The 14,880-nt window shown below is 57.3% G+C and overlaps 1 protein-coding gene across 2 annotated transcripts in view; it reads left to right on the top strand.

Annotated features, from left to right (window-relative positions):
- NOL4L (nucleolar protein 4 like) overlaps nt 1–14,880 on the top strand; it is an 83,297-nt gene that overhangs the window by 48,487 nt on the left and 19,930 nt on the right. Inside the window, exons 1-2 of one of the 2 annotated variants that reach the window (XM_004370453.2) lie at nt 133–149; nt 8,307–8,448. In XM_004370453.2, the coding sequence (XP_004370510.1) occupies nt 8,340–8,448 (109 nt within the window). In that variant the 5' untranslated portion in view covers nt 133–149; nt 8,307–8,339. Of the gene's footprint in view, nt 1–132; nt 150–8,306; nt 8,449–14,880 lie in introns of those variants that run through there. The other variant, XM_023725344.1, reaches the window with a different exon arrangement.

Here is a 14,880-nt window from a genome sequence, read left to right on the forward strand (position 1 = left end):
TGACGCGCCGCGGCGGTGCCAGCCCCTCTCCCCGGGCGGCCGCGGCGGCAGCAGCAGCAGCAGCAGCTGGAGCTGTAGGGCTGTCACTGCCGCCCGCCCCGCTCACTCGCCGAGTCCGACCGCCGGTCTCCGCCTCGCCTCCCGCCCAGGTACGGAGTCCAGCCCGGATCCCCGCGATCGGGCCGTTTCCGGGCCCCCAGCCACCGCCCCCTCCTCCCGCGGCCGCCGCCGGCCGTTGAGCTGCGGTTAGGGGGGCGGGGGACATGGGGAGAGCTTCCTGCGCCCGGGCCGAGGAGGGGGACGCGGGGGAGCGGCTGCGCCCTCGGAGTGGGCTGGGGCGCCGGGCGGGGGGCGGGTGAGTGTGACCGAGTGTGAGTGAGTAGGGTGGGGAGGCTGCACGCCGGGGGACGCGGGGTGCCCGAGAGGTGTTCCCAGTTCTGAGTGCCGGGGGCTGCCAGGCGCACCCCACTCCCGGGCCGTGCGCGCCGCCGGTCGTGGGGGGCGGTGATTGTGTGCGCCGCGCCGCGGTATTGTGCGGTGGCCACACCGTTTGCAGCGGGCTCCGCTCCGCGTCCCGAGGAGGAAGGCGTTCGCAGGCGGAGGGGTGGGGGCCGGTCCCCGGGTTACCGCCGCCGCCAGGAGAAGGGAAGTGGACTGTGTTTGGGGATGTGAGGACGGGAAGCGTTGAGCGGCAGGGAGGGGCTCGCTGCCGCGGCGCGGGGAGTTGAGACGCGGTTTTGCAGAGTTGAACCCACTTCGGCAGGCCCCTGTCCCTCCCTGAAGGGACCGGGTGCCCCGCTCAGGTGTAAGGTCTCGCGGAAGCCGCGGACGTCGGCGGCCCCCTAGCGAAGGGGCATTCCTTAATGAAGGGGACACACGAGGAGGGAGGAGGAGGGGGGAAGCTCGCCGGAGTGAGGGCGCGCGTCGGGGTTAAGTTGGATTTACACCTCCGCCCAATATTCTCCGCCATCCCCCATGTCCTCTACGGCCCGACACTTGGAGAGGGGTGGGGGGGTGCAATATGCATTTTTATTCCAGTTGCTCGGGTTCAGAAGCGACCCCTCTCCCTGTCCCCACCCGCAGCTGCGTTTGCCCGAGTCCAGTCGCCCCTACCGGGCTGCGCTTCCTAGGGGAAGTTCTCTTTAAGCCTCGCTAATTAGCGTTATTCCTGGAGAAAGGTTAAGGTTAGACCGTCCTTTTCCTTATCGGGAGGCCCACCCGCTCCTCCCCTTTCCCCGCTCCCGCCCTCCTCCCCAAGAGCACCAAAGCACAAAAAGAAAGTGTGAAGAGGCGCAAATCAATGGAGAAGCCACAAACGCATTAATGCAAACGGAACCCTTTTCTTCCCCCTCCAAAACATCGATTTTTCGTTCTGTCTGCTCTGAGGCGAGATTAATCACCTCCTGATTTCACCTGAAATGGTGTTTGGACTCTGTGATTTCCTCCTCTTTCTGAGAAGGATTGTGGCTTGAAATAGCTTCTCCCTTGAGGTAAAGCCCTACTTATCCCAGAATCAGCTGGAAACCCCAGCCTAGGCTCCTGGCCTATCAGGTAGGGTATGGGGAGAGGTAGGTGTTGGGGTCCTCACTCAATTGCCACGGCTCTGGATGGGTGAGGACTCTGGGAAGAGCCGTCTGTGGGATGTGATAGGGCCCCTGACCTGACCCCTGAAAGCACCAGCTCAGAATTGTGGGTTGGTCAGGGGAATGGCCCATTTATGGCCCAGGCCCCCATGGTCGTGGTCGTTTAGTCTCCAGGTAGTAAATTACCCCCTCATTGGAAAGCCATTAGGGCCTAAATGTGTCCTTGAACAATATCAAGCTCCTGTCTAATCCCAGCTCAGGCTGGGCTTGTTTGAGAACAGTTTTAAGACAGCACCCCCTCCCACACCCACTGCCCTGTGGCTGGGTGCCCCGAACTCCATTCAGCACCCTCCTGCTGAACAGCGGGAGCTGAGCACCCAAGGGCCTTCCTCCCAGCTGCAGAGGCTGACATCAGGGATCTTCTGTGGCCTCAGCTGCCCTGGAGCCAAGTGGAGCTGGAATGCCCCAGAGTTGCTCAAGAACTTTTTTGTCTTGTCTGGGTCCTTTTCTTGGAAGGAAAGTCTTGCAGGGGATTAGCTCAGAATGGTTCCCCTCCAGCCCCTCCTTTGGCTGGAAGAACCCTATCTGCTGAGGCTCATCTCCCCAGCCTCCCTTTTAAAGAGACCCTCCGTTAACGGCAGGGGCTGGGGTATGAATGAGGCCCTCATGCTGAGGAGTGCTGGGAAAACGGCCAGTTGCCTTTGCGTAGGAAACAAAAGCCCGTTTTACACTCAGTACTCCAGTGGGAAGGTGTTGAAAATGCTCACTCCCAGCATCAAGACGTCCATTACCACCGGGACAACAGAGCATCCACATATATGTGTGACTGTGTTTCTGACACTCTGTGTGTAAGAGTATGTGCATGCGTGCGTGCATGTGTGTGTGTGAGAGAGAGAGAGAGAATACCTAAAGTGTGATAGATGATTGGCTGTGTCTCAGCCCTCCCTGCTCCATATTTCCCAGAAGAGCTTGTGTGTGTATGACTAGTAAGCAGAAGAGGTCTGTTAGCAGGAAGGAGTGGAACTGTGTAGGGAGTGTCTTCCTTGAAGGCTGGCCTCTTCTCCTGGCGACCAGGTGGCTGGGGTGTAGCATGAAGCAGCAGCTTTGGGACTCCTTAGTCCCTAGGAGCTGTGTCTCAGACCACCCTAAGATTTCATTTGTGCAACCCCTTCCCAGTAGGGGTTTCCACCCTTGTTGCTCTAGATCCTGGGGGCTTTTGATCTTACCTTAATAAGCCATCTGATGAACTGAGGTGGTTAAGTAGGGGTCAAATGCGGTGCAGTACCTTCTTGGCATGCTCAGAAGGCCGTGTGTATCATGCTCATTGACATGGAGACCAGGGGAAGAATCACCTGGTACTGAAGAATTTCCAGGGCCTAGAAGGGACCAGCAGGTGCACCAGAAGGAGGTGCTGGCCAAGCGGGATGAGAAGCTGCTCCACTTTCTTCGTCTTGGTGCCTGTCTGCTCGGGAAAGAGCTGATGCTGGGTTTCTTTCCAGAAGGACCGTCCCGTGAAACAGACCCGGGGGATGGGGGCTGTCCAGAGAGGGGTCTGTTTCCTGCCAGGCCCAGAAACACCTCCTGTGCATCCCTGCCCCCACCCTCCTCTGAAACACACACCCAGGGCTCCTGGTCAGAGCTTATGGCTTACGATTGCACTAAATTCTCAGCAAATCCTCCTCCTCGTCTTTCTCAAGGCAAGTGGTAGAGATAGAGTTACAGATCTCAGGAAAGGCCTGGAAAATACTGTGTGAGGCACGCCCCGGGATCCTGCGTCCTGGAGGATGCAAATGGCTCGACTTCAGAGGCACCAGGAACCCAGTTCCAGAGAAACTGACCCCAGTTGTAAAATAATCAGGTTACTGATAGCACCTGCCCATAGTTACAAGCCATGGATACAGGCATACAGGCATGTTTCCACCATTTCCCCTCTGGTCTCCCGTTTTCTCCTCCTCCCGGGCCGGGCAGTACTTGGTGCTGGTTTGCCTGCAGAGAAGGAAGGGCCTCAGAACCTGTGTGGAGAGAAACTGAACCTGCCCCTGAATTTTGGACTGAAGATAAGGGCAGGGAGCGGTTGGTGGCTCCTCTCCCTCCCTGCCCAGAGTCAGGGCTCCCAGGTCGGGATGTGTCCCAGGGCTGACTGTGCTGCCCACCTGCCCGCCCAACACTGCATTCCCTTTCCAGAAGGGTACTCGGCCCTATTGCTCTGTGACCCAGGACTGCTCAGGCCCTTTAGTGTCGAACGGATGATGGACTTTTATCACCAGGTGGCCAGCATAGGCTTCAGAGTGTCTGAGGGCAGAGGTGAGAGGGGCCTGAAGCAGGTGGCTGTCCAGTCACATGACATCTGGGGGGCGGGGACCACGAAGCAATGGGTTGCACACACACTTCTATTTTCTAATGGAAGTTTTATTCGAGTTTGTTTACAGAAAGGGAGAGATTAGTGGGCCAGATTTCCTTGAGATTCTGGAAGGGAAAAGCGAGATGTGCCCAACCTGTCAACCTGTGGCCTCCAGTGAGCAGGGGAGCGCCTTGGGTCTACACACAGGCTTGAGGCCCAGCCGCTCCCTCTCCAGCCTGCACAGCAGCCTCTCACAGGTCCCTCAGGACTGGGGTGTATTTCCCTCTCTGCAGTCACTGATGGGTCTGAACTGTATGCTGATAATTGCCTGTGTTATTAGCCCACTTCTGCAGCACTTGGCTCAGGGTGTGTGGGGTGTGACTGAGGTTACAGTCTGCCCCTCTGCAGCTGGGGAGCTTTGCTCTCCTGAAGAGTTGGGGGCTCCCCTATGGCAGGTGGGCTGTGCAAAGGGGTCTTGGGAAGGCTTTTTCCCAGGACAGCCCTGAAGGTGTGGTGTTGAAAGTGTCTGTGTAAGTTCAATCAAAACTTACTAGTTTGTTTGTTTAAGTTAGGTTTAATAGACTTGATTTCTCACTTTTAAACAAATTGCTTTAGCAGTCAAGGTCTGAACAATTTTAAATAGAACCACCTTTCTCACAAAGCTGGGGTTCATGTGGCAGAAGCTGGAATGGGGGAAACTCACTGGGGAGGGGCCATAGTCACTAGATAACTGGGGTGGGGGCCCCACAGCCCCTCTCTCGGCTGTTACAAGTGGATCAGAATGTTTAGCCAGTCTCTTCCCTAGATGATGAGGTCCTGGAGGGAAGGACCCTGCCTTCGTCATCTGTCCCTAGCACAACCCTAGCACATGGTAGATGCTCAATAAATGTGTCAGATCATTGCAGAGTGTGAGCCCGAGTGTGCATGTGCACGTGTGTGTGTGTGTGTAAATACAGCTCTATCACCCATGATCTCCCTTTGGGTCTATTCTGAGATGCTTTGCCATTAAGGAACCCGGCTCTTTCAGTTGAAGGTAGAAAGTGTGGTGAGGTGGCCTGTGGTGAAAGTTCTGGGCGCAGACTGCCTAGGTTCAGATCCCAGCTCCACCACTGCCTGTGTGGCCATGGGTGGCTGATGCAGGGCAGGTACCAGGCCTGACGTGGGTGCGTGCTTTATGAGGCCGTTGCAAGGAATCTCATAAACCCTTACCCTGAAGCCCCGTGCATTTGGGCACTAGATACTCTTCATTACCAGGTATCGTGATGTCAGTGTGAAATAGAACTTGTGAGGTATGGGGTGCAAGGGGGTCATTTTGGGGAACAGTACAGTGATCCTGCAGGGTGGCTCACAGCTGCAGGAGGGAAGCATTGTGAAGCAGCATGCTGCCGCCCACCCGCCTGCCCACCGGCAGCCAGGGTCCAGGTTTTCACATGGCCTCCATTCAAGAACTGTGCGCCATGGGACCAGAGTCCTTAATTGGCAAATTAATGCAGCATCCTCATTAAACACCAACAGCATGCCAGGCAACTCTGTCGATTCAACAAGTCTCGCTGGCCTTGTGGGGGATTCAGAGAACACCCCGCCTGGCCCCCACTCTTGGAAGGACCTAATAAGGTTTTCTGGAGAAAGACAGGGCATAGACCCACAGTGCATTGTTGACGTGCTACAGCTAAGTGAGAAACTGCCAGTGGTCATGGTCCAGGCAGACAGATTGTTTAAGAAGAGGAAATAGAATGAGCTAGATAGACGGAGAAAGGGATTTGTGTTTGGAATTTGGGTTGTGGCGTGTGCCAGCAGCATGGACATTCCAGGTGAAGGGGCAGTGCGAGGGTGGGTTTGGGCCTTCAGGGTTGCTCAGATCTGGCTTTGCCATTTGTTAGTTTGTTACCTTGGGCAAGTGCCTTAACTTCTTGGAAACTCAGTTTCCTCACCTGTAGAATGGGCTGTTAATTGTATCTACCTCCTGGCCTGTGGGGAGGGTGAAAGGAGATGATCCAAGTGCGGTGCTTGGCACCTTGTAAACTTTGGCCTCTGCTGTTACTGTTTTAAACCTGGCTGAGGGAGGCCAGAGTATGGGAGCCTTCAGTGCCACACCCAGCGGTTCTGACTTTTTCCTGCTCCTCAGTGAGCCTGGGAAGACTCCACGGCCTTTCTGTGAGCCAGAGGTGGCAGGGACAGCCCTGCCTAGTGCGTGCACCTTGGGAAAGGTAGACCTGTGCAGCTCAGACTGCTCCCTTCGCGGTCCCTGGCTTACCTATCTCCAGCCACAGTGGTCTCCTTGCTGCCCCCTGAGCCCATGGAAAAGGCTGGAACACTCCCATAAAGACACCACGCAGTCCCTTCCTCACTTCCTGCCACCTCTGCTCCAATGTCCCTGGACTAGCCAGGCCATCCGCGACCACCTGGTACATGCAGCCCTGCGGGCCAGGCCACTCTTCCTTTTGTTTTGTGGCTCTCATCACCACCGGGCATGACATTTTTCTGCTGATGGCCCATCTCCCCCACTGCACAGTGAGAGCCACTAGGGCCAGGAGTTTGTCGTGCTTACAGCTGAATTTCACAGCACCTAGAAGCATGCTGGCACGTAGTAGGTGTTTAATAAATACTTGTTGAATGAATGGACGGTGTGTTTGGAGTAGACAGTACCTCCAAAGGTTAAGATAATACCAGGTCTGTTTAATCATGAGTGTTTCATCAATACCCAAAGCCAGGAGAGGCCTCTAACTTCAGCCATGATTTCAGGTCATGCCTGAGCACAGTGTCCCCTGAGCCGCCACGGAGGACCCAGAGGCCCAGGCAAGAACAGAGCCTAGATGGGCAGGATTAGCTGGCAGGAGAGTCGCTTGTCTGTGTGGCCTTGCCCAGCTCCTCCGAGGAACCTCCCCCTACCCCCGCCACCTGCCAGCCTCCTCCCTTCTCTCTCCGGTTCTGTGGAGTTCGCACAGGAGGTTTGTTGTCCCTTTGTACCCTTTGTGCACTGAGAGCCTTTTGGACTTGAGCGTGTCCCTCAGGGTGTGAGAACACAATCTGAGTGAATGTGTGTGATAGTGTTTTCACCAAAGGAAGCAGGGTGGCCTGTGAGAGGGAGACAGGGAGAGGACATGGGGGCTCGTCCCTGAGGTACTGTGGGGCTGCTTGGGGACCCCTTGGGGACTCCTGCCCTCACTGCCCTCAGGATTCTGAGGGTACACTCTGGCACTTGCACAGAAGCTGTAAATTCCAGGAAACTCCCTACCAGCCCCGCGGTGGGGGAGGGAGGAAGGCAGGCTCATCTCGGCTGGTTCCTCCGTAGCACTTGGAGAGCAGATGTGTCTGCCTCAGGGACAGCAACAGAAGAAAGTTCAAACCAAAGTGTGTTTGCTCACTATAAAACAGGGAGCCTCGGAGGGGAGGTTGGGAGGGGGGCTCTGCCACAGCCTGACTGGGGCCCCACCAAGGCGATTGTATCTTGCTGAGGGGAGAGGGGAGGGGCAAGGCCAGGGCTCTGGGGTGTGCGAGCTGCAGGGTCATCTTTCTGGCGTTTTATAGCCAGCTCCCAAACACAGTTGCTTGCTGCTCCTGAAAGAGGCCAGGCCAGGAGGAGGTGGGGTCCCTTCCCGCTGGAGGGCTGGATAGAAGGGGCCCCACCCCGGGGGTTCCCGGATGACTGGCAAGGGAGGCAGGCGTGGTCCTCTCCAGCAGGCTGTCCGGCTGTTTGAAAGGCCCTGGCGGCCCCCCAGGCCCTTCAGCCGAACCTCCTTTGCGGTCTGATCCGAACCCATGCCCGCCCCACCCCCTTCCTTCTCTACACTTCTGGGGCCGGCATTTCCAGCTCTGGAAGCCGCCCAAGAGCCTATCTTTGAAGCACAGCAAAGGTTAGGAAGGAGGAAGACAGAAATGTCCTCTCGGCTGGGGGAGTGGGAGAAAGGAATTCCATGCATGCCCCACGGGAGTTGGGGCGCCAGGCCCAGTGGGGGCAGTCAGCATGGCCTTGCCGGTGCCCAGCATATCCTGTTACCCACTTCGGGCCGGCCGACCCGCGTGGAGGGAGTCCTCTTCCCTGGCTGTGGGCAGGGAGAGTGGCCCTTGTTTACAGCGCTCGTTTCAACCTTGGCTCACCAGGGTAAGAGCCAGGCCCTGCTATCCGCCCCACAGGATGCGAGACCTCAGTAATTGTCTTCAATTACAGACAGTGCCGGCCCGCAGCCCTGGCTTCTGACAGGAACCAGACCCAAGCCGCTTCCATGGGGGGCAGGGGAAGCACCACCCAGGCCTCACTGCAGGTTTTGGACCTCTGAGGTGCATCCGAATGCCCACGGGCCCTGGGGTTCACCCAAAAGGCAGCCTGGGGCCTGGTGAGCACCCGTCCCTGTTGAACACCTGCCTTCTTTGTCCCTGCTCAGGATGAGACTTCAGTGAGCAGTGAAGATTTTGACATGAACGACTCCACATGGATGTCAGCTGACCCACACCTGGCCTCCAGCCTGAGTCCTAGCCAGGACGCGAGGATGCGGAGCCCGCAGAACCTCCACAGCCAAGAGGATGGTGAGTGCCCCTTGGGAACGCTGGGGAGTGGCTGCGCCCAGCCTCCAGGCCTGGGATTCCTGAGAAGAGAGGCTAGGGGTGAGCCTCTGGTAGGTGATCTAGGCTTGGGGCTGACAGCCGCCCCTCAGGGGTGCTCAGAGTCTGGGCGGGCCCCACTGCCCCACCCCGGTTCCATCCCAAGATGATGGATGGAGCTCATTGGGACAGGCAGCCTGACAGGGTCACCATGCCTGTTTGTTTGCCCTGTTGCTCGTGGGATATGGATTTCTAAGTTACCACGATTCAGGTCTGGGGAGGTTAAGAATGGGCCTGACCCAGAACAGTCCGGCTGCCCAGCAATGAGAACAAGAGCTGTGTTTCTGAAACTCGGATGAGAGACCATAGGGTGGGGGTCCTGCCTGTCCCCCAGCGAGTGACCGGCAGATACAGTTGCCCACACGTGTGCTTCCACCCCCTCGGGAGGAGATGTGGCCCAGCTGAGGATTCTGCCCTAGCCCTCACCCACCGCGGCCCTCCAGGACCCTGGAATGTAGGGTAGGGGTACAGAGCCAGCCAGGCAGCCTCCTCCGGCTCGGGACAGAGCTTCCTTCTTAGGGGTGGGAGAGCTGCTGGGGTCAGAAGTCAGTCTGAGGCTCCCAGAGCAGCTGCAGGGCTCCCTGGTGGAGGGCCCGGGGCTCAGCTCTTGGGCTCCAGTGTCCACCTCAGTTTGACGTGGTTGTGGGCATGGAGTGGCACCTGTGATCACAGTGCCCCTGACAGGGCGCAGAGTCCTGGGGAGGAGATGATTGGGGGTTGGGGATGAGCTGGAGCCAGCCTGGGAGAACTGGGGTGTAGAGCTGGCAATTGGGAGAGGTCAAAGATTGGGGCCTGGAATGCGGGAGGGAGGTGCAAGGTTTAAAAGGGGTGTAAAGTTAACTCTGTGAAACGGGTTAGAGTAAATAAGGGGTAGGAGCCTCGCTGTTTGGGTCAAAGTTCGTCTCCATGGCAGAAGCCGCGCGCCTGCCTCCCGACTGCCCTCTCAGGCCTGAATCCGGCTTTGTCTGGGAGGAGACCCAGCCCAGAGGCAGCTGGAGGTGGCCGGCTGGGGCTGGGGAGCCGAGGGAGTGGTTCTAGGAGGAGTGGGGTGCTCGGCTGCTGGGAAGAAAAGGCTTTTGTGCCTTGATGCCTCGTGAGGTCAGCGCGACCCCCTCGTGCTGTGAGCCTCCAGGACCAGTACCTCTCCCAGCATTCCCACGGGGTGGGGATCTGGCTGGGATGGCCACATGCTGCTGGAGGATCTGGGGCTGGGAAGTGCCCAGCAGCTGACCTCCCGCCTCATTTGAGCTGATTGAGGGCCACACCCAAAGGCCACACCAAGGGCCGTGCCAGCAAAGCTCAGCCAGGGCTACCAGTTATACCTTTCCAAGAAGGATACAGAAAACTAAACAAAAGCTAGAGTGGTAGGACTGAACCCCTTGCCATCAAGTTGATTCTGACTCACAGTGACCCTATAGGACAGAGTAGAACTGCCTCATAGGATTTCCAAGGTTGTAAATCTTTATGGAAGCAGACTGCTACATCTTCCTCCTGCAGAGCAGCTGGTGGGTTCGAACTGCCAACCTTATGGTTAGCAGCTGAGCACTTTAACCACTGTGCCACTAGGGCTCCTTTGGGGAACCATTTTCAGGGTTTTTAATCCCAAAAAGTCTTGTGGTATTATTATTCCTGATAACTACTCTTTAGGGGTCAGCTATCTGTCAGAGATACTTCTTGGGGGCCCTTGGAGATTTGGAGGACCTTCAGGATCAAGCAGCAGAAGGCAGTGTTTCCTTGGGGGTCACAAGCTTCCTTAGCATCCGTTGCCCAGCTTCCTGGAGGTTGGCTGATCACAAAGACGAGACTGGAGTGAAGAGGCTGGTGGGGTCGGCCCGTCAGGAGCCCTGGGGGTGGAGGTGGGGGAGCCGGCCTGGCCATGGCTGCTGGAGCTGAGGCGGGCTGGCCTGCTGACAGGACAGGGTATTTATCTGGGCAGGGCGGGCAGCCAGAGATGGAGACAGGGAGGATGGTGTTGGCCATGATGCCATCAATTTAATTATTTAATCAGAGGCCGCAACTGGAGGCTGTGGGCTGATGTGCTGGCCAGAGGCTGACCCAGACCCAGCACGGGGGATCGCAGGCCTTGAGAAGGCTCAGGCAGCTGCCCTGGTCTCTGGTGTTCCTCTGGTACCTCTGGCCTGTTGACAACTGCTGTGTCTACCCAGAGGGTTTCGGCTGGGCACAGACCTGGCCTGGAGTCATGGCACCCCCACAGCAATGCAGCCAGCTCCCCTACTCTGAAGGTGCTTACGGTGCAGACATGAGCTGAGACCCTGCTCCCATGAGTCAGCTGATGGGAGAGGCTCAGGAGCTTCAGGGTACTGTCACATCCCCAGTCACTGATGAAAGCCCTGCACTCCTCCACACCCTGCCGCAGCCCTCCATGGTCTCAGCTCCCTGCTCAGGTGCCTTCATTGCAGCAGCCTTCCCTGTCCCCACTCCCAGGTTGGCCTTGTCAGCCTCTGGGCCTCGGGCCTCCACAGAAGCGGGGAGTTGGAATTGGATGTCTCGGCCCCCACTAGTCTGTGAGCCTGGTGAGGCCTGGGCCATGTCAGTCTTGGTCTCCTACCTGTCTGCAGAGACTCTAGCTGGGTGCCTGGCTCAGTATAGGTGCCTGCTGAGTAGTGTTGCCTGAATGAATGAACCGAACCAAACCCATTGTCGTCAAGTCGATTCTAACTCATGGCAGCCCCACATGTTTTAGAGTAGAACTGCACTCCATAGTGTTTTCAATGGCTGTGATGTTACGGAAGTAAACTGCCAGGCTTTTCTTACATGGAGCCGCTGGGTGGATTCAAACCGCCAACCTTTTGGTTAGTAGTCGAGCACAAACTGTTGGCACCACCCAGGAACCTGTGCCTAAATGAATGAGTGAACATTTATTGAGATCCACTCCAAGCACACCATTGAGAAGGGGGGCTACAGTCCACTCCATATTGGGGACAGAGTGGGCTATTTGTTCCTGAGGACCCTGCCTCAATCTGAGCACCTGGGTCTCTTCTCTTAGCCAGAAAATATGGGGACCTGAGGCAGTGCTGATGGAGTGTCCCACCTCTGCTGACCAGTGATACAGCCCAGGTGCGTTTGAAGACGCCAGGCAGTTTGCACAGATTCCCATCTGTTGGTGGATTTGTTGGGGCTTCTCTCCTTATTTTTTTTTAAATTTTAACAAAAGCAGATGAGGCCTTGGCAGAGCAGGTCCCACAGCTGAAACAGCTGAGCCCAAGTGAATTACCAGCAACCCAGCTTCCCCCCACCCCGGGGACGGGGCTCATCCCTGAGTTGTTAGCACAAATGGATATCTGTTTGCCCTGAAACACAACCATGATTTTGCCCCCAATCCTGCAACTGCCCGTGAGTCATTTCACAGGTCTCCCTGTGATGGCAGTTTACCACGTCCAGTGCTCTAGCCTGGTTCCTGAACCGTAAGTCAGCAGCACACACTGCACGGCGCCATGGTGGCCGGTCTCTTATTTGGGTTGTAGCTGCCACATGTGAGAGGACATTGCTCTCAGCCTGTCTCACGGGGGAAGCTGGGGATCAGGGAAGGAATCTGGGTGATCTGGCCAGAGGCAGCGGCGGGGCCGAGGCTGAGCTCCTCTCTCCTCTTTGGCAGGCATCAGGCCATGTCTGAGGTTCCCCAGGAGATGGGTGGGGATCCTGGGAACCAGAGGAGGCTCTTTCCAGAGCCACTTCTGAGAGCCCTGGCTTTTTGGGGCCGGAGTGGTGCAAGCAGCTCCTGCCTGCTCTTTCTGCCCCTGCACGGGCCGGGTCCCCTCTGGACCCCAGCTGAGCCCAGACTGAGGCTTTAGGCTCCTTTTTGGGTCCAAACAGAGCTCTGTACACATTGTTGGTGTCTGGAAGAACACTCTCTGGCCCAGGGGCTGTCTTTTCGGGGTGGAGAGAGGATGCCTGGGAGAAGCCAATGGTTGAGACTTTCTCCGGAAACAGCGTGGTCTGCACTTGACTTGACAGCAAGTCAGTTTGTAATTGCACCCTCATCCATGGGATCATCTGTTTAATGCCCACTTCTTCCCCCAGATTACCATAAGCTCCCTGTGAGCCAGGAGCCAGCACAGGACCCAGCACAGGGCCCGGCCCCGAGCAGGCACTAGGGAAGTGTTGAATGAATGAAGTGACTGTGTGCACTCATAAGTCGGTGAGCGGTGGGCCTCCTGAACCTTAGATCCGTGGCCGGGCCAGGGCCCTGACTGCAGAAGGGGTGGCAGGTGGGGTGGGCGAGGGCCCACTCCTTCCATTTCCCCTCGATGTGCTTCCCCAGGCCTCTTCCTCTGCCCCTTCCTGAACGGAAAGTATGAGGCCTGGCCTCCAGAAGGGATGCTGGGGGCAGGGAGCGGACATTACTCACTTCCCTGGCAGACAGGGGGCCAGACAGGAAGCCAGCACCAGGGAAGAGCTGGGGGTCCTGCTTGAGCCCCTGTCCTGTCCTTGGGGGGTGCTGGGCAGGAGCTGAGTGGGTCCTAGGAGACTTGGAGCCTCTTATTCCTGCCTCTCGGATGAGGAGGCTTCTCCTGCCTGGACCTCTGGCCCAGACTCTGGCCCCCCGGCCCAGACTGTGGCCCCACTGGACCTTGGAGATCCCTTCCTCCAGGGACGTGGTGCTGGCACTTCCTGTCTGCAGCAGGAAGATTTGGTGGCTGCTGCCTGGTGCCCACCTCCAGCGCCTGTCACCCATGCCAGGCAGGACAAAGGCACTGAGGGCCCTAGCTTCGGCCTTCAGCACTCTCAGAGCGCTTCATGCAGTTCAGTCTTGCAAACATTGAGTGCCTCTGGCATGCAAGGTTCCCTGCTCGTGCCTGGGGGGAACAGAGTAAGATAAGCCAGTCCCTGCCTTGAGGGGCCTGTGGTTTGGTTGGAGAGGGACAGACACATGGAAAATGGATCCCTGCCAGGCTTCAAGCTTTGAGAGGGCAGGAGCTGTGTCTGTGTAGAAATGTGTCTTATTTCCCCCAATGTCACAAGTATTGTGTTCATTGCAGAAAATCTAGAAGAAAAATAGAGAATCAAAAAATTGAAGAAAACTTAAATACTGGTGTTTGGGGGCATATTTTACTCAGACCTTTCTATGCATATAATCAAAGCTTTATTTTCTTAAAAAGCATAATGGGATCGTGTAGTATTACAGCCACCTTTTTGTCCTCCTAAAAGACCATTCACCCTGCTGCCCTGGCACTGGTGACTGGAGACCCCCATTCCTGAGCCCTCCGAGGGCCCAGCCCCAAGCTGGCAGCAGTTGGCTACGACCCTGTGGGCTCGGACCTGTGACTGTCCCCATCCCTGTGGAGGAGGAGACGTCTCCGAGGGGACATCGCTTGCCCAGACCACCCAGGAAGTGGCTGTCTCTGACCCAGAGCCAGCATCGTGTCCGCTCCTGTGGAGGACATTTAGATCCCCGTTTTTTGCAATTACAAACCCAGGCTGCAGCGAGCACCCTCGTGACTGAGGCTTTTCTGGGCTGAGCCCATCCTACGGAGTAGTGCTCAGCAAATGGCTAATGAGTGATTAGGGACAGAGAAGAGGAACAGGGAAAGCACCTTGGACTGAGGAGGTGGTGGGCGGGGGTGTTGAGGTCAGGTAGGAGGTGGACAGGTGGAAGGGGCTGAGGCATGGCTGTGAGGCCCTGGGCAGCATGTCAGGGGAGCCTGGGCAGGGGAAAGATGCTGAGTGCCAGGGCTGGGGGTTTTCTGGGTCCTGTGTATCCAGAAGCTCCCTATGACCTCAAGCTTCAGCCAGGAGAGAGGGGGCAGGGAGACCACAGCCAGGCTGTCTGGTGAAAGTCTGGCATGCCATGGTTCCAGGTGGTGGAGAGAGGTCAGGGCCACCTCTGTGGGCCTGGAGTCTCGACTGGACACAGCTCCCTGCAGGTGACTTGGACCTGTCTATGGTGGAGCTCTAGCAGGCTCGCCCGCCCTTCCCTGCGGTGCGGTCTTACACAAGTTGCTCGCTGTCTTTGAGCCCTGGCTTCTGTCTGCAGCGTGGCCTGGGTGGTCGTGAGCATTAGCCCTGGTGTGCCCTCAGGAGCTCTTTGTAAGCACGGGAGACTTCCTGCCTCCTGGCTCTTGCCACCCTCAGGTGGGGCCCTGCACCTCCCAGAAATGCAAACGGGGCAGCAGTGAAGCCAACTGGAGAGCAGGTGTGTGACTAACAGCACCTCTGCCCCGTGTGCCCTCCTCCCAGTCTCCTCAGGGTGGGTCTGTTGCTACCGGAGAAATGCCTAGCCAAGGCGCAGGTCCTGCCTCTACTCCCCTCTCTGTTGCGTGGCCGTGGGCAAATCACATCCCCTCTCCAGGCCTGGCTGCATCTGGATGCGTATAAGAATAGTGCATCTGCCTCGCT

This window comes from Trichechus manatus, unplaced genomic scaffold, assembly GCF_000243295.1.
Source record: "Trichechus manatus latirostris isolate Lorelei unplaced genomic scaffold, TriManLat1.0 scaffold00008, whole genome shotgun sequence".
Lineage (NCBI taxonomy): Eukaryota > Metazoa > Chordata > Mammalia > Sirenia > Trichechidae > Trichechus > Trichechus manatus.